The sequence below is a fragment of the Arachis stenosperma genome, chromosome 5 (genome assembly GCF_014773155.1).
Source record: "Arachis stenosperma cultivar V10309 chromosome 5, arast.V10309.gnm1.PFL2, whole genome shotgun sequence".
Lineage (NCBI taxonomy): Eukaryota > Viridiplantae > Streptophyta > Magnoliopsida > Fabales > Fabaceae > Arachis > Arachis stenosperma.
The window spans coordinates 134,342,570-134,356,055 of record NC_080381.1 but is presented as its reverse complement, the minus strand read 5'-3'; the positions used below and the strand labels follow the sequence as shown (position 1 = coordinate 134,356,055).

The following is a 13,486-nucleotide window of genomic DNA, read 5'->3' as shown; positions in this document are numbered from 1 at the left end:
GTAGACTAAAAGTTGGAATCTAAAACAAAATCTCTAAATTGTAAAAATCAAAATTGTAAAAATCAAAGACTAGAATTAATTTTTCTATAGGGACCAAAACTAAAACTTAACTATTTTACAAAAAAGCAAAAACATTTTACACCCAATGGAAAAGAGAAAAAAAAAAAAAGAAATTTATGTTAGATACCCAGATAACGAGCATACACTGATTGAAAATTCAAAGTTGACATTAAACAACAAAGTATACGATATTCAGCATTAACACATGAACCTAGGCGGTAAAGTAACCACAAGAGCGTTACTTGCCTGTGACAAACATTAATAAAAAGGAGGTGAACTTGTGAGGTGCAAATTTAATCCACCTCACCTCATTAGGCTCTCTTCTACGTCCTTATCTGTGACAATAAAATAAGTCAAACCCAAACCCCAGCGCCCCCACGCCTTTGGCCCATTACATATTCACAAAAACTTCAATAATAAAAAGGCCATTTCCATCCTCCTCTTCGGCATAGGTCTACTCTTTGTGGGGTTACTCTCCCTTTCATTATTCTGTGTTCTACAAAAGTCTTCAAGACCCCACTTCACTTTCAATCTTGTCTTCTTGCAAATACAGGTTTAACTTCCTTGCTCATATCTTATATACTGTTCCATCCAGTTATTATTATTTCTATTTTGTATATATGTTAATATGAATATTATTAATTACTAAATCTTTCATAAGAGATGAGCATCTTGTTGAATTTGTTTCAGCTGGATAAATATAGGAAAATATAAATCAATCACTAATCATATAAAATTTGGATGTCTGAAATTTAAGTTTTAAATATATAATTTTTGAAATTTTTAATATGATATTTTTTATTTGATTATTGATTACTTTTACTTGTCTTTCTAACAAGACCAGATTCAAAATAACCACACTTGGCGTATATATGTTTTAGACTTTTTATGTTTAATTTCAATTCATGGTTTAGGAAAAAGTGATTTATAACTTGATTTTTTTTTTATAATTGAACGAATTAAAAATTATGTATTGTAATAGAAGTTCATCGTATAACTTTCTCTGAAAACCTAACCTTTTTTTTACATTTTAATTATTTAATAAAAGTTATACTAATATGTCGACAAAACTTATATTTCCAATATTTTTTTTAATTTCGGAAAAAGAAAGAAACACTTAGTAGTAGCCATGCAAATAAAAAAATCAAACACACTATTAATGACTTGCATAATAATCCATTCTTTCTGGTTTTAAATTTTGTATTTGGTGAATTTCACTGATACTCGAACAGAGAGAGGGACCCTCAAGAAACTTCGGTGGTGGGTTTTGTCTTACATCAAGTGACGCTGCTTAGGGCTTCTTCTTTCGATTAAAGTTGACTTTCTTTGATACAAGCTATAATAATGGACAAAGATCATGACATTCACAACTATTCGGTATAGCGTGCTTCTCTCACACACACACATTGCATTTTTATATGTTCTTATTGGATCCATTACAAGCTTTTGGTGTTAGATCTTTTCACTCTCTCTCACACAAGATTGCACTTATCAGTTATCATAATGATGTTGTATTGCACCAACAGTTTTGAATCACTACTGCAGGCACCCATGCCCCCAACCCCAAGCTTCAACACACTAGACTACTCTCTTGATCATAATCACCACCACCACCATCTCATGCAGTTTCGCCAAGGCGAATCTTCTGGAGAACACAGCAACGGGATAGCCGATTACATCCCTCAGCAACAGCAACAACTGCCGCCAGCTTGTTTTTATAATGCAAACTCTTCTTCCTTTGATAAGCTCAGTTTCGCGGATGTGATGCAGTTTGCAGATTTCGGACCAAAGTTAGCCTTAAACCAAGGCAAGGCCTGCGAAGAACCGGGGATTGACCCGGTCTACTTTCTCAAGTTCCCGGTCTTAAATGATAAGATGGATGAACACAATATCATGATGATGAATCAGGAAAGCGACGGTGGTGGTGGCAGAGAAGAAGTAGAAACAGAAGCAGAAAACAATAATGACGAAAGGTTCAACAACGGGGAAGAGGAAGATGCTGCCATGGGTGGAGGAGATGAAGAAGGTGGAAGGATGAAAGGAGAAGAAGAAACTGCACGCATTTCCGAAGACAACAACTCAGTGCAGATTCGGTTCCTTGGCCATGGTGAAGATCTGGTGCTGAACCAAAAGAGGAACAACAACTCAACGGCGTTGATGCAGGAGAACAACAAGAACATGAAGAGGAAGAGGCCGAGAACCGTTAAGACAAGTGAAGAAGTTGAGAGCCAGCGCATGACTCACATCGCTGTTGAAAGGAACCGAAGGAAGCAAATGAATGAGCATCTTCGTGTCCTTAGATCCCTCATGCCTGGTTCATACGTTCAAAGGGTATGTAACTCCAAATTGCACACAAACTAAGAAATTTTGTTTTGTTTTCTATTTTTCTTTCTTTTCTTTATCATTTTTTTCCTGTATTCCTTCAATACTCTATATATTTCATTACCCTAACTTCCTTCTTAACTTCTTCTATGTTAGATTCATTTGATTTTATCAAAATTAAACATTATATATTTATATATAAATATATATTATTTATTTTATATTTTATACAAATAAAATATTTAGTAGTTGAGTTTTTGTTTAACTGTAATCTGGTTGTAAAAGTAAATTGTGATATGTAATCCAAAAGTTCTATCCTAACTAGATCTATCTTTTTTCTTTCTTAAAAGAGATATATGTTATATACGTAATCCAACATGAGATCTTGCTCTTTAGGATAATTGTTTATTAATGTTTTACGAATAGGGTGATCAAGCATCGATAATTGGAGGAGCTATAGAGTTTGTGAGAGAATTGGAGCAACTACTTCAGTGCTTGGAATCACAAAAGAGAAGAAGGCTACTTGGAGAAGCACAAACAAGACAGGTGGGGGATTCGAATCTCGGAACACAACAGCAGCAGCCTCTTCAACCGCCTTTCTATCCATCGCCAAGTGAGCAGATGAAGCTGGTGGAGTTGGAGACCGGACTCCGCGAAGAAACCGCAGAGAGCAAGTCTTGCTTGGCTGATGTTGAAGTGAAGCTTCTGGGATTCGACGCCATGATCAAGATCCTTTCCAGGAGGAGGCCAGGCCAGTTGATCAAAACTATTGCTGCACTTGAAGATCTTCAGTTAATTATCCTTCACACCAACATTACCACCATCGAACAGACAGTACTTTATTCTTTCAATGTCAAGGTAATCCATATACATAACAGTCATCAACTAAAATAAAAAATTTTAAAATTATTTTATTTATTTTTAAATTTCAAATTTTAATTTATTAATATTTAATTTTAAATTTTCAATTATAAAATTAAATTCTAAAAATTATGTAAATTGGCTAAATAAAAATTAGTAATACCAATTATCTTAATTTATATTATTCAACGTAAAAACTATTTATCTGTCGCTCCAATATTTTTTTTCTTTCTAACCTTGAATTTGACCATTAGAAGAAAAAAGTTAGGGATTATTAAAATTTATTATTTTTAATAATTATTTAATCATCAATTCAATTTTTCAATCTAATAATCTAACAATATACTTTATCTCATGGCCAGAAATAAAATTCTATATCCTCTAACATTTTTTGTAGAAAAAAGGTAGTGCTATTCTAAATTCTATTAATCCAATGTTAATAAATGTTTAAGTTTAATAAACCGATGAAATTACAGTAGAAAATTATCAATGTACTTAAAATTAATTTTAGACCGTCGTATTATCCAGTCAAATTTCTTTTAGGTTTGCTACAAATAGTAACCAGGAATTAAGCAGCATATATAATTAATTTGCCCACAAGCAAAAAGAAAAAACATTATTTGAGATCCTTTAATTTGTACAAACTAATTGTGTAATCTGGTTTAATTTGTGCAGGTGGCTAGTGAGTCAAGGTTCACCGCAGATGATATAGCCGGCTCCGTTCAACAGATATTCAGTTTCATCCATGCAAACACCAGCATATAATAATAATAATAATAATAATAATAATAATAATAATAATAATAATAATAATAATAATAATAATAATAATATAGTTTTATCAAGTTGTGTACCTACACTACTATATATATTTGTCTTATACCCACATATATATATACCAGTTTGACCCTCCTTTTGTTGTTTGGATTTCCCCTTTGTCCATGTTTGTCTGCATTATGAAGACAGTAGAACAAGAATACAAGATAATTTAAGCTCTATGGCTAATGGCTAAAGGTCACTTATACATATATAGGCATACCCGTATATTCTAAATCAGATATATATGTTTATCTGATCTTTTTATTTTTTATTTATTTATGGAAAGAATAACTGTAGGAAATTAATATTTTTTTTATGGCTAATATTAATTATTTTTATTTTATTTTATTTTATTTTATTTTATTTTTTTTTGAGAGTTTTGAGTTAAGAATTTGAGATTTTGGATTGAAAGTTTAAAACTTAAGATTTTAAATTTAAGATAAAAAAATTGAAAAAAAAGTTAATTGTTATTAATAAAAGAAATTGACTCCCTAATTAAACTCTTATAAAAAAATATTATTTAATAATTATCACACTTTGTGTTAATAGTAACTCTATGTCAAAGTTAAAAAGGTTGTGATGGTGCTATTTTGTGGTGCTATATTCTAATACATAGATTCTTAGGACGTTCAAATAACATTCTTTATTAACTATTTTTCTAACATTTTGTTTTATTGTTTTTTCGGTTTCTCGCGTAAGTAAGCTTTGATAGTTGTTTTATTGCAATTAATTATGTTCACGCATAATATTTGGGAGCAAAACTATTTCTCAACGGGATCTCAGTTAAAAAAATGCATAAAAAAATATTAGAGAATCAGCAAAAAATTTATTATTTTTAATTAATAATTAGTCAGCAATGTTTAATAATATAAACTAAAACTAAAATAATATGTTGTTAGGTGGTTAGACTAAAAGAATCAAATTAATAATTAAAAATATTAACTAAAAATAAAAAATTTTATTTGATATTAATTTTTTTCTTAAAAAATAGAAATATGACCCAAGTAAAAATAGAAACATGTTAAATAAGATCACAACAGAATAAATTATATTAGATATTTATCTTAAATTTTACAGAATTCCAAAGTCAGACAAAGTAATATTTACTCAAGACAAATATTTACAAATTACAAATTAAAGCACTAAAGATATGATCAACTATATTAGGTATGATCATTTTTTCATTTCCTATGTATTTATTTTTTTTTCTTTTTTTATATTTTTCTTCTTTATTCTTCTTTTAAAAAAAAAAAGAAAATCTAGAAAGAGAAATATGTAAGAGAAGAAGAATAAGAAGAAAAAACAGGAAAAGAAGAAAAGAGATGCCGAAGAAAAAGAAAAAAAAGAAGAATAAGATGTAAAATAAATTAAGAAAAAAAAAAGAAGAAAAAGAAGAGTAAAAAAAAGGAATGAAAATATGCAAAAAAAAATTAGAAAAAAACTCAATTAACAGCACGTGAATAAAAAAGATACAATTAAAAATATTTAATTAAAATTATTTACAAATATTAATTATTTGATCGTTCATCATTTAAATTCATGCCATGCGCTTGAATTTATATACAACAAAATTAAATTCACGGATATATTAGAATTTCGAAAGCACATTATGATTAGTATTTAGCTAAGACACATATTATAAAATATATATATATATATATATATATATTAATTAAAATTATTACAACACAAGTGTTTTAGAAATATTTAAAATTTTTTTTATATTTTATATATATATATATATATATATATATATATATATATAGAAATTTCAAACCGTTTATTACAGCCACTGTATGTCTTGGGACTTGGGAGCTTAAGATTCTTTACCTGCCCTTTTCTCCTTTATAATTAAAAAAAAATGAGGATACTATTACTTTCTATGATTGAATCATATTGTCAGAAATTATTTTTAATATGAAAAGAGAGATGGTGTTTTAGTTAAATATTGATATTTAAAGTATTATATAGTATTGTAGATATTGTGTAACACGTTCTCACGTAGTGCAATACACTTTTATATATTGATTAAGATGATACTACGTGTCTAACATATTTTTTATATATTGGCCAAAATACTGTCATATGTCCAACACATCTCCTATATGTTAATTTTTTATCTAAAAAATTTACTCATCTGTAATTACACTAAATACTTTTATTTTCAACAAAAATACCAATATTTTTTTCTTATAAAAAAAATTAGCCTCATATTGTTACTGCGAATTTACGATGAGACCTTATCTTAATATATCAATTTTGATACACATACTTGCATTACGTCACTGGTCAGCTCGTGGGGAATGTGGCTGTGGCAGAAGGTCTTAGAAACAAAATCTTCAATTTGGGTTTTGCTTCCGTTGGATTCATCAGCACTTAGCATGCAAGTACATAACTCTAAGGTGCAAAGTCAACTTGTCTTGTACCATCTATATATATTGTGTGTGCCCTTTGGTCTTTGACTTGTCAGAACTAACTATATATTTTGGTGGCATTAGGCTGGATTCAGACAAAGCCATCTTTGTAGGGTCTCTATTTAGCTCAAAAGAATAACAAAAATAGCATCTTATGTGCAAGCCGAGATTAGCAACTAATACTCATGGTAATAACTAATAAGTCGAAGAAAATACTTAAGAATAACAATTAGATATGATAAATTAAAGTAATAATAACAACATTTAATTTTTCTATTTTTTTTTATCAAGTCGGAAAACAAAATGTATTGAGTATTCTTTTTATTACCTTCTTAGTGTATGTTAAATCTGGACTTACATTTTAATTTGATATGATAAATCAAAAATATTTTATAATTATAAATTTTTTAAATTTAGTATAATATTATATTGTTATTATATAATAAATATATTTAATATATTATTTTATTTTTATTTAAAATAAAATGTAAATAAATAATTTAAAATTTATAATATTTTTAAGTCATAAAAAAAGAGATCTGAAAAAATAAGAACATATATAACTTTAATAGTAACATATTAATTTTACAATAAACTTTATATTATAAGAATAATAAAAATTTATCAACAACCTAGTATTTTACTAATCTCATTAGAAAAGTAATTGCCATATGATATTGTATTCCATGTTACACATTTTATTTCAAATCTGAAAGTATAGTTAATAAATTAGTTATATCTACGATGTAATTACAAAATTAAAAGTAATGTAGGGACCCAATTAAAAAAAATATAGGGATCTAATTAAAAATTTGATGAAACTATAAGGAACAACAGAATAATTAAACCTTAAAATAACAATCTAAATAAAAAATACTAAAATAAATAATTTAGATTTATAGAATAAAATCTTAAAACAAATCTAAATAAATAAATTTATATTGAAATCAATATTAAAATTTCTAGATTTCGTTTTACTCATCTAATATATCTAATATGTGTAAGTGTTTATATTAATAAAATTTAATTATAATTTAAAAAATAACAACAACAAAATTTGTACCAAACTATATACAAATATATTTTATATTTTAAAATTTTAAACACAATTTTTAAATTATTTTTTATTAAAGAAATAGTTGCAATTTAAAAATTAATAATTAATTAATTATTTTATTTTATAAAGATAAAACGGCGTAAATTAATTTTAAAGTATTTTATTTTTTATATTTTTAATATTAACATATCAATAATAATATTTTAAATAAAAATAAAAAATTATTTATTTTCAAATAAAAACAAATTCTTTTAACAAATTAAAATTCTTCAAATACAAAAAAAAATAATATTATAAAAACTTTTTAACAAAATAAAGTTAAAATAACAATTTAAATACAAAATACTAAAATAAATAAATTCAAATATATAGAATGAAATCATGAAACAAATCCAAATAAATAAATTTACAATAAAGTTAATATTAAAATTCATAGATTTCGGTTTACTCATCTATTATGTGTAAGTGTTTATATTTAAAAAATAATAACTAGTTATCCATCATTGATTTTTCTTAGCGAATTCATGAATCGAGTCACAAGAACTCTCTTAATTGAGGCATGTATTTTTTTTAAAAAAAATTTAAAATTTAATTTATGAACAAATAACTCAAAATTAAAAAGTAACAACTTAAATAAATAATAGTAATTTATAATTTAAAAGAGTAATCTGTAAATAATTTAAAATTTAAAAAATAACAAACTAAGCAAATAACTTAAAATTTAAAAAAAAAAACACCTAAGCAAAAACTTAAAATTTAAAATATAACACCTAAGCAAAACAACTTAAACAAATAACTTAAGTTTAAAAAGTAACAACCTCTTTTAAAGATGACGTTTTGTTTCCGTTTTCAAATTTAAACTCTTATTATTTTGTTTTCGAACTTGTTGTTTACTATTACTTGCTTTTTGTTGTTTAGTTATTATTTTTAAATTATTGATTTCATTATTAAACAATCGTCCTAATTTTAAAATAATTTATAAATAACTTTGTTTAAATTAGTTCAATAATATTAAGTTTTAAATATCTAACTACTTTACTAATAAACTCGAAAACTAAATTCTTATTGATATATATCTAACAACCTAACCAAATAATTTATTAATTTTTTTTAATTAGTTTAATAATATTAAGATTTAAATATCTAACTACCTTACTAATAAATTCAAAAACTAAATCTTTGTTATTATCTAACAATCTAATAATCAAATAATCTATTAATTTATAAATAAAATTACAAAAATTTTTAATAACGATATTTAAGCAAATAATCTCGAAACTCAACATATGGGCGCCACGTCAGTATAAGAACTTCCTATTTATAATGTTATTGCTATTCCTATTGCTATAAAAATAAAAATAAAAATAAAGATACGCTTATAAAATGTGTGATATAATATAAAAATATATATTTTTTAAAATAAAAAAATATTTGATTAATTTTATTTATTTAAAATTTTTTTTCATTTTATCGAGAGAATTGTTATAATACTCCAAATTAGTTTTCTTAATGTTTTTTTTAAATTTAGTTATAAATATATTTTAATCACAAAATATTTTATTTTATTAGATAAATGAGTTCTAATGTCAAATTCTAGTAAAAAAATTTTAACAAATTAATATTAATTTTTATTTAAAAAATATCAAGAATTTTTAAAAATTATGAAAAAAATTGTAAATTATGATTATTATTTATATTTTAAGATTAACATACCAATGATAACATTTTACATAAAAAGATAGAAAAAAGGATCTGTTCACCAATAATAAAATTTTTTCAACAAATTAAAATCTATCAAGCAAAAAAAAAGTTTAATGTTACAAAAATAATAATAACAAAATAAATTGAAATAACAAATTAAAAAAATGAGAATAAACTTCTGAAATAAATTTAAATACCTAAATTTAAAATGAAGTTAATATCAAAATTTTTAAATTTATAAAAACAAATATATGATTACCACTACAACATTTTTTATAGCTATTGCAATATATGTTTAAGATAACACTTAAAAAAGGTTGTCTAATATATGTATAAGCAACCTTTTATCCTAGTGGCAATAAAATAAAATTATAACAACAAATTTTCGAACAAGATATTGTAGGTGATGTCTTTGATAAATTAAAAGACACTTATCAAGTGTTTGCTATATTAAATATACAAAAACAACTATTATAAAAATAATATATTACTTTTTATAAAGGTTGTCTTTAAATTTATTTTAAACTTCACGTTTCAAAGTGTTGTCTAAATTTTTTAATATTTTTTTAAAAAAAAATAAGTTATATTGTGTAGAGAAAGAGAAAAAGAGGAAGAAGGAAATTCCAATTCATTTCAAAATGTTTCGTTCCTAAAACCCCAACCCTAACAAAACTCTTAAAATATTTCAATTAATAAAATCAGGTTTCATTCCTCTTTGGTTCTTCAATCCATTCGATGATGACATGCGTTCCTTTATTGAGCTTCGATCTCAATCTCTGCTCGTGAATGAGCTTCGATTTTCTCTTCTTGTGAATGTGCTTCGATCTTCTCTGTTCGTGAATATGCTTCGATCCTCTGTTCCTCTCCTCGTTGAGCTTTGATTCTCTAGTCGTTGAGATTCGATCATCTATTCGTTGAGCTTTGATCTTCTGCTTCTCTTTTCGTCGAGCTTCGATCCTCTCTGCTCGCGTTCATCACCGTTAGTCACTGTTTGATTATCACTGCTCGCGTTTTTTGTGAGATTCTCGTTTTGGCATTCTTCTTAGGGTATTGATGATTCTACCGTTCTTTTTCTACTCTATTTGAGCACATATTTACATATCCTTTCCATTGATAAGTTTAGGTCATACAAATAACATTCCTGTTGTTACTTTGAATTCGAATTGTTTGAGAACTATTTCATTTTATATTTTTTCCTTATGCCTTATGGTTGTTATATTTATCACTAAGCTTGTTATTTAGCTTTGTGCTCTTTCTGTTTATTATATTGTCTCAGCCATTGGTTACTCTTTCTTCTATTTTTTGTTTTTCTCCAAGTACAAATAAGTAGTTTCATTGTGATTAAGTTCCTTTAGAGTGTGTTGCCTGAATTGAAGCAGAGAATAGAGTGCGAGTTTTGTGAGAGCGGGTTTTACCTTATTTATAGCCACCACCCAGATATGAGATTCATTTACCATGTATTTTCTTTTCCTTTTAAGAAAATGGAAAATTAGTAATATTTATGGTTAAGTATGATTTTGGTCCCTAACGTAGAGGCCAAAAATCAATTTTGTTCCTGGCCTTTTTTTTCGCAACAAAATGGTCCCAAAGATTTCAGTTTGTTTTAAAATCATCACTCGAACGTTTTACCCCTATGGTCGTTAGTTTTCGTTACGACCGTTTTAATAGAGAATGATAATATTAATTAATATAAATAATAATAAAAGCAATAAAGAAAATAATAAATATGTAAATAATGAAAGTGAATGAAGGTGAAGTGCCCGGGCTGTTCAACGGTAGCGTCTTCTGCTGAAGGTCGATGGAGAGTAGCACCGTTAGGGTTCGGTAGACAGCATCCATGGCTTCCTAGAGTTCAAGAGCTTCACGATTTAGTTCACCTGCAAAGGAGTTGCTCTGTGGGCATGGTGAGAGGCCAATTTTGTGAACTTCATCCACGAAGGATAATCCGGGACGAAGATTTTGGGGTTGCGTATACTATGAGGTACGGTGTTGTTCCTATTTTGCGATTCTGTATCTGAGAATTTGGAGTTTGTTGATATGTCTCTGTGGCTTCTATCAGATTCAGGATGGCTATGATTTCTTCAGATGGGTAGATCCGGAACCTGGAGGTGCTCAGCAGGAGGTTGAAATTGCAAGAACTAGGAGGAAGATAACGAAATTAAAGACAAGATTGAAGGAGGTGGAAACGAAGCTTTGAGTTGTTGCTGCTCTATGTATTGCTGGCTGGGTGGGTTTTTGTTCTTATTACTGCAGAATCAATATAACTTAAAGCACCTAAATGGAATGCACTTAGGTTATATATGATTGGGTAGGGAATGTTATGAGATTTGTTGTGATGTAGGGGTAGAGTTTGAGGGTATTTTGTGATGATACAATGGTTTAGGGGTGTAGCATGTTTGAATCTGTTTGAATTAATGAAGGAAAGTGCTGTTTAATGTTGTCCAAAATGTGACCTTGGTTAATGGTGAAGTTGTGTTAATTTGTAATCTAAATGTAGTTCCTAAGTAAAGCATAAAAGCATTGAATACAGTACCTAAAAATTCAGTAATTAACTAATGGCATATTTCATTTGATGAGAAGTTCAAACAAACACAAATTAACTGTGCCTCCATAGGCCTAATACCAAAATACAGTGGATGTCCTGGCAGTATAACAAAGCATAGAGAAGCAACACTCAACAAAAGTGTCTTGAGACACTTAATACCAAAATACAATAATGAAACTATTGTAACTAAAGTAATGGTCTGAAACTAAATAGACAATACCAAAATACAAACATTGTTTGCAAAGTACTAAGACATAATTAACAAAAGACTTGACATGCAAATCCTAAAGATTTCCCTACTGAGATGGAGGTAATTTGGCCATCAACTTCAGCTTCTACAGAGAGACATGAGGTGCACTGCTTTGAATGACAGAAAAATGTCTCTTCCTCTCAGATGGCTGGCTCAGGGTTTGTTTGTTGCTAGTAGAGGTTGCAGTTGCTGCAACCTTGTTCTTGGGGTGGGCTTGGATGTTGGGCTTAGTGGAAGCTTTCTTGGGCTGAGGTGTTGGTGTGGTGGGCCGGCCTGCACTTTTCTTGGGCCTTGGGTTTGATTTCCTGGGCTGAGCTACTGGCAAGTTGGTTGGTGATGGTGTAGTCTTCCTCTTTCTTCCTTCCCGAACTGTTTGACCAGGTGCTAGCTTAGGTGTATCCTTCTTCCCTCTTTTGGTTGAAGTTTGGGCCTATAAAGAAAATGAAAATCAAAGAGACAGTTACATACATATCAAAGTAGTTAAATTTATAGCAATCATCATAGTAAGTAAACCCTAGAACAGGATGTCACAAACCCTCTTCTTAGGCTTGGTGCAGCCACTCTTCTTGTGTCCCACTGCACCACAGTTGGAGTACCTTTGGACTTGACCCATCCATGACAAATGAGTCTGGCTTCTGTTGTCTTCATCTGCAGGCCCTCGCTTCCTTTTCTTTACAGGTCTGTGGCTTGGCCTCCTGTATGGAGGTCGGATGATATCATCATATTGAGTTCTCTCCCATAGGTCCGGGCCATTAACAAGATGTATGACCTCCGGGTAGCACCTCATGTAGGCTTCCTTCTTGTAGCAATCGTCCACATAGAACTCCAAATCAAGACCCTCACCAAGTCACACTTCTTGAATTTAATGTTCCTAGCTGTCTGGACTGCAGAGGCCGCCACTGTGTCCTTAAACTCTTGTCGAGATTCATACAATGTGCCCACCTTCCATTGGTACTTTTCCATGTCCTTTTGAGATTTATGCACTGGAAACCTCTGCCCCTCACCCTCAGCAGCCTCCTCTGCCTCATCAGCCCCTGACTCTTGTCCTCCAATGATATGGTCCTGCTCCAATTCATTACTGTCGAATGCATCCTCATCATCCAAATCACTTGTCACAACCATTTTGCCCTTCTCCGCATTAGAGTCCTTCGGCACAGAATTATCTTCACCAATTCCACTTTCATAGTGATAAACCTCCTCACTTTCAGTGAATAGATGTCTTCGACACTATTTTTCTCTTCATTAGATGGCAAATATGTTGGGTCATCACTGTCTTCGCCACTACTATCATGGTCACTATCCCCCTCCTGTCCCTCTTGGCCTAATTCTATTCCACCGTCCTTATTCTGGCATTCGGCTTCAACCGCAACCCCAACTCCATCAGTCTTTTGTTTGTTTCCTTCAAACACCACTGCCTCCAGACCACCACCTATAGGTTCCTCACTGTCGACGCCTCC

General features: G+C 29.1%; 1 protein-coding gene across 2 annotated transcripts; it reads left to right on the top strand.

Annotated features, from left to right (window-relative positions):
* Positions 1 to 434: 434 nt before the first annotated feature.
* On the top strand, positions 435 to 4,373 carry LOC130982887 (transcription factor FAMA). 2 transcript variants are annotated; one of them, XM_057907019.1, is made up of 5 exons: positions 435 to 613; positions 1,293 to 1,437; positions 1,606 to 2,391; positions 2,809 to 3,240; positions 3,919 to 4,373. In XM_057907019.1, exons 2-5 carry the CDS (start codon positions 1,405 to 1,407, stop codon positions 4,006 to 4,008), a joined length of 1,341 nt encoding a protein of 446 aa, XP_057763002.1. In that variant the 5' UTR covers positions 435 to 613; positions 1,293 to 1,404; the 3' UTR covers positions 4,009 to 4,373. The 2 variants fall into 2 exon arrangements, with proteins under 2 accessions (XP_057763002.1, XP_057763001.1); XM_057907018.1 differs by having other exon boundaries at positions 1,587 to 2,391.
* The last annotated feature ends 9,113 nt before the right edge of the window (positions 4,374 to 13,486 follow it).